Here is a 15,395-nt window from a genome sequence, read left to right on the forward strand (position 1 = left end):
CTCTAAGAAAAAGTAAACGAATCCTACCTCCCCAGCCCTTTGATTAGCTAAAACCATTAGTAACAAAATGTACTGTCAGTGGGTTAGGCCTGATTTAAAAGGCAGAAGAGATCAGATCCTTTGACTGGATTAGGAATTAGATTATGTAACAACCAGAAACAGGAGGGAAAAAAAAGAAAGAAAAACTCTGTACATCAGGCTCAGCAGACAATTTAGGGCATTTGGAGTCAGAATACAATTTAAGAGTCAATGATTCCTAATCTCCTGTGTGAGATACAATAAATGCCAATAAAAAAGTGAGTTCAAAAAAAAAAATGAGTCCCAGAAGGGAAATAATTTTAAATTGACAAATATTCAGAAAATAACAAGACTGCTTGAGATCACTGGAGCAGACACCATGTCCGCCGTGGGTGCTGTAATGGGCAACAGACATCCTGTCAGAGCTAAGGCGCTCACTGCCCAGCTGTTGAGTTGGCTGCTAATCGCTCAGCCCTGCGTCGTCCCTCCCTGCCACCCTCCCTACACCCCCAGGAACTGACCTCCACTGAAAGGAGCTGCTTTGCCCAAGTTTATGCCTCCTCTCCAATGGTGGCTGCATCTATTCACTGACTGAGGGGTCCAAAGGCCCACCTCCTTGGCTCATTTGGGCTCCCAAGTGCCCAGCTGGGTGGGCTGTAGCCTCTGCTGCAATTACATCGCAGCTCAGCTTCTCCCACCCCTCCTCCTGCTTTCCTGACTTCCTCACAAGCATTGCTCCTGAGAACGCTCCCCAGCAAACTTCCTGCATGCAAATCTCCATCTCAGAGTCGATTTCCTGGAGACTCAACGACAGTAAAGCAAAGACCAGAAGTAGTTTGTATAAGCCTTCACATAGTAATCAGCAAACAAGAATTTCCTTATCTGCCATTCAAAGACTGTGAAGGAAAGATTTCAAACAGAAGTCAGAGTAGCAAGCAGTCACAAGAACAGAAACAATGCCTGTAATGTTGTTCGACCCTCAGAAGAGCAGCTATGTTGAGAGTCTAGAAGTTAACAGGTAGGTTTATCTCAGCCATAGTCCTGGAAAATCCCCAATTTCTTAGGCTGACTCTGCTTTGCCTCACATGCTGTCAACCTGAGAAGCTGGGAGAGGTCCCCAGTGATCAACTTGGTATGATGCATAAACGTAATAGGGAAACCAGGTCCAAAAGATTGTCAAGGGACAGGAAAAATGGAGAGCTATACAGGAAATGCCCCCGTTTGGATGAGGCTTTTCCCTTGAATCTTTATAGCGCAGAGAGACCCTGCATGTGGTTCTTATTCCATAATAGTATGTTCTTTCTTCCAAAAGTACTATGTAAGTACTATGAAACTGTATTTACACTTGAAGAGTTAATTTTCACAATAGGCTTGTCAAGTAGGCAAAGTTCTTTCCTCTTCTTTTATAATCATCCTCTTTACCTCCCTGCAGGTCCTAGGTCCAAACGCAGTCTCCTCTCACCACCACTCCTCTGGCACCCCGTCGGCACCCACCGCATCTCACTTCTCCCCCCATTCTCCTACCCTCTCCCCGACACAGCTTCTTACCGGTTGAAACATGCACAGATGCCATCAAGGTAAGAAGCTTCCTAGGGACACCAATGCATCTCTGTCATTTTTATTCGATTTGACCCCTCCCTCCCTAGTCCCTGCGGCTGCTAACCAGGCGCAGGGGGCTGAACTTGGGGGAATTCCCCCAGAGCGGAGTAGTTGGGGTTCTGTCTCTGTCTCTCTGCCGTTATCACCCCTAATTTGACATTCGATCTGAAGAGTTTTGCAAACACTGGGACTGGGATGACATTTGAAGTAACCACTGGAAGAGTTTAACAGGCCTGGTTTAAGCATAAGAGCTGCCACTGTGGGCAAGTCAATTACCTTATTTATGCCTCAATTTCTTAATTGTTCCAATGCAGATAATACTACCATGCTTACAGTGCTTTAAAGTGAATTGAACTAGTGTAAATACCGAGCCTGGACAGTGCCTGACACCTAACAGCAGTCACTCAGAGCCCTATTATCTCTTCTTCTCCTACTGATAATAAAGCCTGAGGATCCCCCTTGAGCATGGGCTGGGCTTAGTGGGGAACACTGGTTCTGTCTCAGGTCCTTGAAGAAAAACCCAACTGGCTTTTCATTTTGGTTTTCTTCTTAGCTTTGTCCTACATCAACCACAGGTCCATGAGTTTCAGCCTGATGACTAGTCTCCCCTGACTTTGATCCAGCACAGGTCTCTGGGAATAGAACCTGGGGCCAACGTCTCTTCTGCAGGAGCACAGTGTGGAGGGTCCGAAACAGAGACAGGTTTGGAGTCTGCAGCATGAACAGAAAGGACAGGAACACCTAGGGAAAAACACATACATAAAGGCCAGGAAGCTGAAGGCAGAATGCATGGAAAATTACAGGGACCAAAGAGGATGGTAAGAGATGTGTGAGAAGCCAAGTGTGTCAGGTAAAGCTAAGGCATAAGGGTTCAACGTACAGAACCTGATGTGTGAAACAATTTACTTGGTTGTGGCCAACACTGAAAAAGAATGAAACTGGAAATAGTTTCTGCTGTGTATATGTATGTGTTGCTACATAAAAGTTTCCTATTTAAGTTGAGTTGAAGTAAAAAAAAGTTGGAAAGCACTGAGGTAGGTGTTCCAAGGAGCAGAGAGCTGTCCACAGAGCTAAAGGCAGCAGACGCATCTAGAAAGGCAAGAGCTGAATCAAAATGTCCACTGGGGTGGGAGCTAAGGTTCGGGCGGTAACCATTTTGCAAAAGATAAATGCATCAAATCAACACTTTGTGCACCTTGAACTTACAATGTTACATGTCAATCATGTCTCAAAAAAGCTGGGGAAAAAATTGTCCTCTGATGTGGCAGTGTGGAGGGTGGTGACCTGGTCAGAGTGGTTTCCACAGTTTATTAGAGGGAGAGTGTTACAGTACTGGGTGAAGAGGTATGTGGGGAGAAAGAGAATAGACCTCTTTTTTAAGAACCCTGGCAGCAAGTAGGGGAAACCGTTAGCTATGGAGAGAACATATGATCAAGGTTCATTGTTTATTTAAAATAGAACTTAAATAAGTTTATAGAAGCAGCTAAAGATAAAGGGCAAAGCAGATCATTGATGGAGCAAGCTCTAAGAAAGAAAGGGCCAGGAGAGTATCTGGGAGAACTAGCTCTGACCAGGAAATGAGGTCTGGGGAAAGGAGAGAGTCCAGCATGTAGACAGCGAGGCGCACACAGTGGGGAATGGAAACTGTGGCAGTTCCTTTGTGAAAGCTTGAATTTGCTCCATAAAATAAGGCTAACATTCAAGACAGCATCTAAATGTGTTGCCTTAATACTTTCTGAAGTATTTTAGCTCTTCCTACAAGGAGCTAAATGATTTCAATTATGGAGACTACAAGTCACATGACATTCCTCAGCTAGGCCTAGAACTATAACAGGGTTCCAGAAGGGTGCCTGAGTGTGCTGCAGCCCCTGAGCAGTCTGACAAGGGTGGCCCTGGGCTCATGTTGCAGAGCATCCCAATGTTGGCGGAGCAAGTGGCAGGACAGGTAATGCTGTTGGTAGTGAGGACCAGGGTGTAGGCGGCATTCTGTCTAGGTGGGAAGCCAGGTGTCCAGGTGGGTGTCTGGTTCTGGTAATTCCGGTCAGTGCCCTCTAAGTGGGACCTATTGTCTAAAAGAAACCCCTGTTAACTTTTTCCATAAAGGGCCAAATAGTTAAGTACTTTAGGCTTTGGGGGCCATTCAGTCTCTATACATATAGTTTAAGGGTCCCTGCACTTGACTATTTTAATAGGCATACTATATCAGAAAAGTTTGATATTGTTCCCAAATTAAAACATGGCTCAGAGAAGGCTAGTAATCACTACATTAAACAAGTCTAAAAATGCACAACTTATTTGGAAGTTATATGATAAAACAATAGCACTACTATTCAGATCTCTAGAAAAGTAGTTTTATGTTATATATAATTTTGAACAAAAAGAGGTATCATTTAAAATTTATGTATTGATCTTTATTTTTCTGTATATTTCCATACAAGTTACCCATTTTGAGGCTCATCCTTACGATGACAAAGAAAGTAGATTTGAGAGAGTCAGGGAAACTTTGAACAGTTGAAACAAAGCAACTTGACTTCCATTTCCTAAGGACACTAAATGATTGTTGCACAGCATGAAAAACACAGGTGAGGTCTGGGATGCTGCAACTTTTAGAGACACCATATTCCTCCAATAGTCCAGATGTAAGAACCAGAATGTAGGTTTGGAGATTTGGCTGTAGTGTCAGACAGACACATAAATGAGTAAGACACAGTTCCTACCATGGCACAAGTTAGGAAGTGTTAATATAGTCTGACCATGTCTGGCCACCAGCATTTCCAGGCTTCCCCCTACGTGCTCACCTACAGATAAGCATAGTTTCTACTTCTGCTTGCACTTCTCTCTTCCTATTCACTTGTGCACGTTAACAAGAGGAGCCCAAGTCCAGCACACAGCTAAAGAAATCAAATGTTCTTCTGCTTACGTGGGGAACCACTGTGCACACATTTCAGGAGAACAAAAGAACTGGTAATTATTGAAAGCCTGCTCTGTTCTATCTTTGCCAATTCTCTAAAAAATGTTGGAGTAAATACTATTTCCGTATTAGAGAGATGTTAACCAAACCTTGGGGAAATTAAGAAAAAACCTTTCAAGGTTTAAGTAAATGCCAATTAAGTACATTCACAAAATTTAAAGTTAACAAAATTAAGTAAATGCCACTGCTGGATTGAAATCTAGCTCTGCTTAACTGAAGCCTCTGCTCCTTCTAATACTAGAGCAGTGGTTCTCTGTATAGTCCCTGGACCAGCAGCAGCTCGAGGGAACTTGTTAGAAACCTAAATTCCCTCAACCCAACCCAGACCTACTGAGTCAGAGACGCTGGGGGTGGGACCCCACAATCGGTTTTAACATGGCCACAAGGAAATCTGACACATGCTGCAGTTTAAAACCACTGCACACATGCTTCCAAGAAAAAGAGGATATTGTCATAGGCGCCAGGCTATAGGGCGTGGAGCAAGAATGGGCTTAGCCACACTGAGCGGCACTGAAGAAAACTCTGAAGTCACTAAGGGAAGAGACAGGACAACTGGGGCACTGATTTCTCTGACCACTCAATGTCCAGCCCTTTAAAGAGCAATGCACTCCTATCCCAAGTAGCTGTCAGTAGAAGTAAAGAACTTTGAGAGCTGATTTTGCTGACATTGTGCTTTCTCACAATCTATGTTAAGTGGTGTTGCTATACTGGAGATGGGTTACAGGAGGTAAGTGAATTGGCCCAGGGACAAGTTACCACAGGTGACAAACCGTGGCTTCCCCAAGGACTGCTTCACCCCTGCCCTGGGGGCTCACTGCCTTACCTGGGGGTGGACATCAACACAGCAGCCCGGGAATCAGAAAGCAGGAGATGAAGACTGGCAGCCACTGATGTGGAGAAGTCAGTATCAAGCAGGCATCTCATCTAACCTTTTCTTTTTTTTTTTTTTTACAGTGCGCATCTTACAGTGTCCAGGTGAGAACACAATATGGATGGGGTTACTTAACATCTGTCAGGACCCTATAAAATGCCTCCTCAGGTGCATCTGTCCTCATGTGAGAGAGAGGCACAGCCAGATCATAGCAATTCCCATAGCCATCTACAGCACTGCTCCTTGACCCTCAGACATTCTAACAAATTATTAAAATCAAGAGCAACCCAACCTAACAAACCCAGCCCACAGCCCTTCTCGAAACTTCCCAAACGAATGCCGAAACTCGCTCCACCCATTATGCCTCCAGGCCCATGGGCAGGACAAAAATTCAGGAAGAACATTCAATGCCCAGACAAGTAAGTGTGTTGTTTTGTTTTTCCAAGCAGCAAGGGCTGAGGTTTAAATAAACAAGCCCTCACACCTACAGGTGAGGAAGGGCAGGAAGCAGCCGCTGGTGCCTGAACGGGAACACGGGACCCTTGGGGGCTAGACAGGAACAAACTGTGCCCCTGGAGAGCCCATTGCCTTTAGTTGCTCAATGAGTGCTGTGCCACAGGGCTGTTGGACAGCTTTTTGCAAGCAGTAAAGCCTCACTGATGACTTACCTTGAGAAAGCACATAAAGAGAAGCATTGGTGGACTCCATTTCCGTGGTATCAGGCATGGGTGTCTCTATTACGCCCTGGTGCAAGCTGGACTTCTTGCTCTGTGAAGACTGCATAAAGCATTCTCTCTCTACAACCAGGGTGGTAGAGCCAGTTTCAAACAAATTAAACACTGCTTAGTCACATTAAGTTTTCTTTCCTGTTTTCTGCTTCTTTGATTACGATAGTTCCTATACAGGAGCAATCATTATTTGTCAAATCCTTCACAACGCCTTTTAAAAGAATGATCTTCAATAACAGATCATGACTCACCCTTCTTATTTCCCCCAAACTACATTAAGGTCAAGTTGCAGCACTACTGATTTCCAGGTGCTCATTATCTGTCTTGTCTCCAAGGGTAGGCTATTCAAGGTACTGAGGATGAAAATCGTTCCTAACTAATTAGCTCACTCGAGAGCTAGCTGCCAATTTTTTGAACACATGAAAGCTCTCTCAGAGAGCCGGTTACCAAACTGTCACTCCAGTCCGTGTTAAAAAAACATTATCAATTTTTTCTGGCCGCCCACAAACCAAATAATTTATCTGCCAAGTGTCTTGAGATGTACATGCAGTTTGAGATGGTAGAACAAATATCCTACGAACATTCTCGTAGCATTTACCATAGGAAAATGGGATATGGAGTGCAAGGGGACTCGGGGGAGGGTTGGAGGCATGTGCATTATAGCATGAGCTCCACAATCAGACACAAAAGAAGACCCAAGTCTGCATAAATGGTGACTAAATTCCACTCAATTCTATGCCAATCTCTGCCTATAACCTAGGCCTAAATAATCTCAATAAATTAAAACAATCCATTACCATTATGGTAAATACAACTCCAAATATAATTACAGATCATAGTGTCTGGGCTGAGGATGGTGGGCAAAGCAAAATATAGGAGTCGTCAAGATCAGACTCTAGTCAATGAAGATGTTAATTTGATGTTAATTCAAATTCCAACTTTGTCATTTACTATTTGATTGTGGAAAAATTACTAAAACTATACAATCTTAATTCTCTCTCCTTTGCAAAATGGAAATGCCACCACCCATATCATGGGGTTATTCTGGGAAATTGAGACTGTGTTCAGTGAGCTTGCTGTATGGCACATAATGCTCAGTAAACAGCAGCCATTCTAACTACTATTTCACTATCCCAGGGGCAGGTCATTATTTGTTCAGAAATTAACTGCTGATGCCTCAAAAGGACCTTAGTGGATCAACCCGATCAGATTCCTGACCAGACAGAACGCAAGAGCCTTGGCCTGTCACAGTGACTGCCCACTCTCACAGTTTAAAATTACAGTGTCTGGCCAACAGTGAGGCACAAAAACCAGACTCCAACCTTCTCCCACACAGCCTGCTGCACGAAAGTAATTCGATCAGGTTCTTCTGGTTGGCTTCCCTTTCCCACCAAGCCATCAGCTTGCAGAAAAGAAAAACACGCCAGCAAAATGGGAGTGTGCTTTCCACTCCCCAAGTCAGGCCGCACTTATTTATTTTATCCAGTAGAGTTTTTCTCCATGGATGATCTATTTCTTCCATCTACTTGCCCCTCCTGATACATAAAAGCCTCAGAGGTCTCCTGTTGAGACACAGGAGACAAAACACAGCAAGAGGTGGAAAAGGAGGAAGCGATGAAAATCAAAGGTGAACTAGAGATAACGCAGTAATTGTGCACAACAGACAAAAACCTAGAAAATGACATGGCAAAGAACGAGACGCTGTGTGGAAAGCCACAGAGACCCTTTCTCAACTAGGTGTTTAATGGTTTCTTGGTAGAAACTAGCTTTCCCCTGATAGGTAGCCAGTAAATCCAATTACAAGTTACTGTGAGATCACTGATAACCTTTCCACTAAGGGAGCCAACCCGACAAATTAAAATTTCCCTCGCCCATTACATAGCCCAAGGGTCTCTATATTATACCCTAAGTGAGGAAGTTTCCAGAGGAAGTTCTCTCTGCCCGAGCACTGGCATGTGCCCCATTCCTGAGAAACACTACTCGTGTGCTCACATACCGCTGGCTCTGGGGTAGGACTATAACAGCCACAACAGCAAGGCCTGTAATAATAGCAGCCACCCACTTCCCGAGAGCTTATTTTTTATGTACCCTGTTTAGATCTCACTTTAAGCCTGTAAGAGGTTATTACTGCTGCATTTTAAGAGGTGAAGGACATGAGGCCTAGTGAGGTTACCGATCTTACCCAAGGCCAAGTGTACCAGGGCTGGGATTCTAATATCCATATTCCAATGGCTGTGCTACTATGATGCTCGAAAACTCTAACTCCAAAGCACTGCTTGAGAGAACATACTTGCCGTCTGCTTTTCCTGGGTCTTTATGCTATTTCATTGTGCAATCTCCTTATGCATATATTTTAAAACATTCATTTGGTTCCTTTAAAATGGCTTAGTGTTGGTTTGGGGTTCCTAATTGTTGAAGCTGAGCGATGATAGGTATATGGGGGGGTCCGTTACATGATTCTACTTTTGTATCTTTTTGGTTATCTATAATAAAAAGTTTGGAGCTTTTTTTTATTTTTAAAGTTGGCTCTTTGGAAAGTTGCATGAGGTGAGTCAGCACTAATTGCTGAAGGGAGAGTTCAACTCTCCGCAGATGTCACCGGGCTGCAGTGTCCCCGGCTGCCTCCTATTAGTAAGCGGCTCCGGCACTGACCCTCGTCAGGCAGTGTTTGTGCAGCCTTATCACACAATAGCAGGGGTGTCGGTCATTTTCACAAGGTTAGAACAGGCTGTTCAGAGCACCTGGGGTACAAAGAAAGAATTTTTCCCAGCCTCCACCCTTCCACGAAGCATGTCTTCCCGGGTGTGGCAGATTTCACCAGAGACGGTTGGGAGAGGCTGGCCCTCCTGAGCCCTCCGTGCCTCTTCGCCTCGGGACGGCTGTAACTGTGAAGGTTTTAGATAGACCTGGTTGGACAGGACCATTTCTCCAAGCTTTCAAAAAAAAAACCCCAGAACACACAGGCAAATAGTTCTAGTTTTGTTACCTCTTTTCTTCATCAATGACATCCATTATTTCATGTCCTCTAAATTGTTTTCTACTTTTATCCACTTAGGCATCCCTCCCTGGCTAAAAAGGGGAAACATGGGGCCATGGAAAAAGTGGGTGAGCAGGTCACACTAACCCCGCGTGCTTTTACCTTAGGGTCACTCCCCTAAGACCAACAGCCCCTCCTCTTCCTGAAGGAGGGACTGTACTGTGGGGTGCGGAGCTGACCGGGCTCCCCAGAAAGGGTCAGGAGCTTTGGCTCCGGCCTCTGGAGGGGAAGGTACCCTCTCACATAGTTAAGGTTTCCTTCTAACGACAAGGGAGGCCTCGTTGGGAAAGACGGGCCTGCTCTAGAGTTGGGTCTGGGTCCATCGGCAGCTCAAGTCTGGTCCCAGCATCCTGAAGGTAAAGAGCACTGTAGTGTCACCCAGCACAAATGGATAAGGAAGGGGGGACAAACAGAACACCTCAGACAGAAAGCCAAAAATAAAACAGACAACCCCAAGTGAGTGTGGGATAAAGGAGATAGGCCAGAGGAAACATTGGAGGTATGGAAAATTTCCTAGGAAAGTTTGCACACACACTCTACTCTGTTCACCTCTATTCCACTAAAACCATGATAAACTGAGTGGTAAAGGGCAGGCTTTATAGGGAAACAAACACTACACATGTTCTATTTGTTTTTTAGTGCCAAGATAATTCTCCTTAAATAAAACCAATTTGCTTATCTATCATCCCATGAGTTTGTGGCACCATTTTTATAGGCTTAAAACAGAGGATGTCCAAATCTTAAAATGGAGAAAAGAAAATGAAAAAAGAAAAATCCACAGACTGGGGAGCAAGGTATACAAGTGAGTGCCAAGAACCATGTGTGTGCCATGGTACTCTCAACCCCATACACATAGACAAACAACCTTAGACCCAGAGAGAACCCAGTAGGTAAACACATAGCAGTGAAAGAAGGTACCGTACTTGGTCAGCTGAAAGCAGGCTTCTAAGGAGTCCAATTGGCCAGATAACCACACCCCAAAGGTATGAGCCAGTGCAAGGCATTTCTGGGGTCTGTCCTGTGTGGGAGAAGGATGAGTGAGTACAAGGCCCACAGGCAGTTTACTCAAAACTGACCAGAGGTTCAGATATTTCACGATGGATTCACCATCACAGCCCTTGGCTGTCCACTACCATCTGAGCATACATGGTGACAATTTTAAAAAGCTGTATGGCTGATGTCCAGGGTGACTTTATTTCATGGGGAGAAAACAAAAATCAACAACAACATGATTTTCCTAGACACCACACAGCGACTGGTACTTTTCATTTTTCATTTATCACATTATACCAAAAAAAAAAAAAAATCAACAGAAACACACCAAAACATACCCCCACACCCCTTAAATTAGCAAATTTAAAATTAAGACTGAAGCAATGTTTTGTTATACTATGATTCAAATTCTATTTACAAATTAAATTGCACTTACAAAGATAGCAACATGTCTAACATGGTTGTAGGTTGCTTTGCTTTGTTATGGTTTTTAGATATCAATATGAAACTCGTAAAGCTTTCTTCAATAAAAATCATACTTTCTTTTGCAGTACATAATTTATTTACCCACTGAATTTCTGAGCCAGTTTTCTCTTTTTGTGCTTTTCTGCTCTATTTTGTTTTACAAATGGCGCATACCTTCTAAGCAGGTATAGTCAGACACTGCATTCATTCTAGAGACTCATTCAATGAAAAGGTAAAGTGTAAGAAATGAAATATTAGCAGTCTAACCCTTTGGTTCTCCTTTAAAAAAAAAAATCCACCAATACCATTTACAAATTGGTACTGACTCTTCTTTTTTGGTTAAAAACAAATCTACCAGGTGGATGGCTGATTAAAATCCAACACTGCTTTAAAAGTACCACATTCCTAGTCTCATCTCACTGCTCAAGGATGCTGTCATGTAGAACTGATTTGATGTGACACAGGATACAGTAAGGCACAGTGGATGGTACAAATAAAAACAAATACTTTAGGACTGTTTCTTTTTTCTGCACAAATACTAAAATATGTACCGTTTTCAAGATAAAATAACAAAAAAGAAATACACATTTTTGTTATGAAATACCTATACAAAATTTTTAAATTTACACCATCTGAGCTGCCAAAAAGGTTTAAAAAAGTATCAATTATTCCCCATACATAAAACTCTCTCTCATCAGTAGGTCCAAGAGAACTTGGGTTCAAAATGTCCCAGCACTTGAGAGGGAGGAGGCTAAAAATTCCCCTTCCTGCTCCCCCTCACCCAACATAAGACAAAAACGAAGGTCAGATGTTTACAGTAGTGTATTCTACTTATTACAAACAGCTGAAATTCAGAAAAAACAAAAAAATCACGCCAGGATTCCACTGGTGCAACGACTGGTCGATGAATTCGAGTAAGGCACTTCCTTGGGGGGAGCAGCACCCCAACACGCGGCTGGGGGCAAGAATGCACAGGGTCTGGTGAAGACAGAGGACTGCGTGAGGCTCCTCACAAGGAGATGGGAACATCTCAACAGCAGGGGAAGATGCGGGAGGTAAAGCTTGGTGGTGAAATCCTACACAGAAGTGGTCACTCGGTCAATGGCATGATTGACCTCGTTTTTATTTGAATCCAGTCCTTTAGCAGCATTCAGGTCATTCCGTAAGTTCTCCACTGTCTTTTTCATATTCTTTAACTCCCCAGGGTGTGGAGTGGCTCGTCTCAGAAGTGTTCTCTAAAAACAAATGGTGGCATGAGTGTTTTGGTTTTGTTCCATACTCTTTCAAACATGCAGCTTCAAGGCGGCAGCATTCCAATATGTATGGTACCTTCTCAGAAATTATGGGTTAGTGGGCGGGAAAGCTTTCTGGGAAGCTCTGTGCATTTATCAATTGCTTAGTAGCAGTTAATGGAAGAGGGAAGTGTTGCAAATAACTTATCTACCTAGTCAAGAAAGAAGGACTACTTTCAGAATAGAAGAGTACTTTTAAAAATGTAAGATTAGCGTAAGATAAAAATTAACTTTCATGAACAGTAAGAAAAATATAAAAGATTCATAAGATATAATTGTGGGGTGTGGAGGAAGAGAAAGATAAAGGGGTAAAAAATTCTAAATTAAAATCCCCATAATGTTCTATTACCCAATGTGTGCTAGCTTCCTTCAACCCTCAAGGCATGGGAGTCAAGCAAAAGGGTAGCAGAGAGAAGGACCTCTTTCTTATTTTGTTGCTGTGTGTGTGATTTACGTGACCTACTGAAGAGAGTTCACATTCTTCTAATAAAGGCCGCAGTACTGGAGATGAAGTAATAGGGTGAGGGCAATTTTTACAAAATTATATTATTTAACATGTTACATGCTCTTTAACTCATAAAATAGCAGTTACATCTTTTAAACGGCCTGTCCGGCAGCTTTCAGGGGAGCTGAAGCACGCTGACCCGATTGCGCAAGGGCATCAGGGAGGCAGAGAAGTAGCTGGTGAAATAATCGCACGCTCAGCAGTCAGGGGCTAAGCGCTGAGGAGCCACTGCTGTTGAAGTTACCGGGTCACCCCTAATTCCTACTTTGCACTCTACTATTTGTAAGTGGGTAAAATTCTGTTTGGTGACAGCTGAAATAACAAAGACCACAGGCAATAATTTAAAAACCACCCTTTGTTTTGGGGGGCAGCCAGTACTCTTTCTAAGCTCTGATAATGAAGATCTCAGTTAGTGCAAGGAGTTTAAGAAGCCAATGTCAACTTGCAGGGAGATTTCAGGAGTCGTCACTCACTCCTAGAGCCACTGGACAGCGGAGAGACAGTGCACATGAAAGCAAGGCTGAGTGGTACTTCCCAATCTATTCCTGATTTCTGAGTGGACACTCATAAAATAATCCAAGCAGACCACAGCACTCTGCATGAAGATGCAGACAGTGGTTACATGAAGGAGAGAGGGAGGCCCAGTACAGCCCGGCCAGCTAAGCCACATCACTCAGTGTGCATGGAGTCAATGTGGCATAGCTGTTAGTGGTGGTGCAGGGCAGGGAGAGATTCAATTCACTGGGAACAGGAAAAAAAGAAAAAATTCTCAATCGATTTGAAGAAAGCAATCAGGGTAGGAGGGGAAACTATCACAAATAAAGAAAAAGCACCACAAATTATTCCAACAACAACAACAAAAAAGAAAGTTTCATTTGCCTTACATACACTTGGTGAACCAATACCTAGAAGCACCCAGTCTTGTCCTCTAAAAAAAAATTCTTAACTGCTGAAGACCAAACAGAAAATAGACAGTTTGAAAATTATAGAATTCCTTATTAGGGGACACTCTCAATTTTAGAAGGCTTTTGAGCTCTGCGGAGGCCAAGAATCTCCATTTCCATACCGTTTCATTGTCTTCCTCATCTTTTTCATCTTCCAAAAATCGGATCGCGCTGACTCTGTTGACTGCGCGCTCATTCCAGGCCTCATCAGAGACGCCATTCACCAAGCTCTCCAGTGCGCCACACCGAGGCAGGCTCTCTGTCACGGCAAAGAACGTATCAGCAGGGACCTCGGCTGCACGTGAGGGGCAACTGCTGCGCAATGATTTTAAAAATTAAAAAACAGAAAGAAAAAGGCCTGGGGTTGCGCTTTCTTTTCAGTGATGCCCAAGTCTACTTGAGATCATATAAAATATCTGATAAATTGGTATGTTTGACATATCATTACAGAATGCCATAATAATTTATGGAGTCCTTTTTCGCAATTCTTTTTCTGTATGCTAACTTTAAAAACTTTCTCATGACAGTGAAGTGGCTGCACATGTTGGACGCTAGTACTTTCCTTACTGTTTTAGCACATTTTTCTCTTGGGGGGCCTTAAAAGCTCATGTAACAGGCTAGAATTGGCACCCTTCCCTTTGGGAGACCGCCATTCTCTCAGGGCAATTTAATCCTCTTGTATCAAAACCAGCTCACAGCAAAGGATTTTTAACAGCTTTCTGATGTTAGTGTGAATATTTTTTAAAATCATGCAATTTACAAAGCAAAGGTACAATGATTCAAAACAACTCAACTGGCCCAAAAATTGTTTTCCAGTGATGTTCAATACAATCTTCTAAACCATCAGTTGGGATTTTAACTGACTCTTACCTTTTCTAGGAGTATTTGTATTTTCAGCCTTAGCTCTAATTCAAAACCAAAAGGCTATTTAAGGAATTTCAGATGTGATAAACAGGTGGGAGGAGCACTTTTCTGCAAAGATGCAGGGGAACCTTCCCAGAAGAGACCCACAATGACCTCATCTGGACCGGTTCTAGAGGCAGATGATACAAAATACAGTCACAAGTGGGAGTGAGAGGTCTTATGGATAGATAGTACCTCCTACGAATTCTTGTGGCCATGCAAATATTGTCCTTGTATTCACCTTGGCAATTGGGTTCAGAAGGCAGCTGAGGAAGTAAGACACAGGTTAAAATCTTCTCTCCTGTGGTATGGTCTGTGTCTGTTTGGAACGTGAGGAGAGGCTGGGACTGGTTGTCAGATAACCACAAAGCCTTCAACTTCAAGGCCGTCAGGGATAAAGGCAAATGCAGCAACCTAGTTTAAAGCAAGAGGAGATAACAGGATCTCAAATTTTGAAATTAAATCAACTCCTATCAATGAAAACAGAAAAAAAAAAGATTAAAAGCAACTTCCTGGGACTGGGTTCAGTGTGTAAAAAGACATCATGTTTATAGTGATACTTGATTTACTCTTTGAAAGGGGTCCCTTCAGTAGGTTACTGTACCTCCCCTTTCTGTGTTACCACCATTCTCATTAGCCCCTGAGGCCATAGGGCAAAAAAATCAGGAAATTACAGGACACATTTTTCAGTCTTATACTAAGAGGCTTCAATTTAAAGGGGGTGGAAAAAAGCCAGCATAAATGTGGAAGGACCCAGAAGCCCAAGTTCTTACTGAAATCAAGAGCAACAGCCTCAGCAGCAGGGCTGGAAGGACGCTGTGCGATGAGCTGCTTCCAGCAACTCCTGGTAAACCAGGGCAAAGGGAAGGAGATGCCCAGGGTGCTGAAGGGTTTAAGTTGCAGTTAAAGATTTAAAAACTTGTTTTCATAGACTCCACTTGTTTTCTCTAGGGAGTTTATTTTAGGTATTCCATTTTAAACTTTTCTTTCAGTTTCTAGAAGCCCCCACTTCTCTAACTGCTAGGTGATAATTAATATACACATCCGATAATTTCAGTTTCAAATATAA

At 43.1% G+C, this 15,395-nt stretch overlaps 1 protein-coding gene and 1 long non-coding RNA gene across 3 annotated transcripts in view; both read right to left on the bottom strand.

Moving 5' to 3' along the window:
* Window positions 1-9,479, bottom strand: part of LOC130681283 (uncharacterized) — a 48,571-nt gene extending 39,092 nt beyond the window's left edge. Inside the window, exon 1 of the long non-coding RNA XR_008994325.1 lies at window positions 5,412-9,479. This is a non-coding gene — a long non-coding RNA (uncharacterized LOC130681283). The remainder of the gene's footprint in view (window positions 1-5,411) is intronic.
* Window positions 9,480-10,397: 918 nt separating this feature from the next.
* Window positions 10,398-15,395, bottom strand: part of LRRC1 (leucine rich repeat containing 1) — a 122,147-nt gene continuing 117,149 nt past the window's right edge. For both annotated transcript variants that reach the window (XM_036916361.2, XM_036916362.2), the window contains 3 exons: window positions 14,568-14,740; window positions 13,546-13,682; window positions 10,398-11,917 (listed from right to left, as the gene is read on the bottom strand). In XM_036916361.2, the coding sequence (XP_036772256.1) occupies window positions 11,759-11,917; window positions 13,546-13,682; window positions 14,568-14,740 (469 nt within the window). In that variant the 3' untranslated portion in view covers window positions 10,398-11,758. The remainder of the gene's footprint in view (window positions 11,918-13,545; window positions 13,683-14,567; window positions 14,741-15,395) is intronic.

The sequence above is a fragment of the Manis pentadactyla genome, chromosome 16, assembly GCF_030020395.1.
Source record: "Manis pentadactyla isolate mManPen7 chromosome 16, mManPen7.hap1, whole genome shotgun sequence".
Classification (NCBI taxonomy): Eukaryota; Metazoa; Chordata; class Mammalia; order Pholidota; family Manidae; genus Manis; species Manis pentadactyla.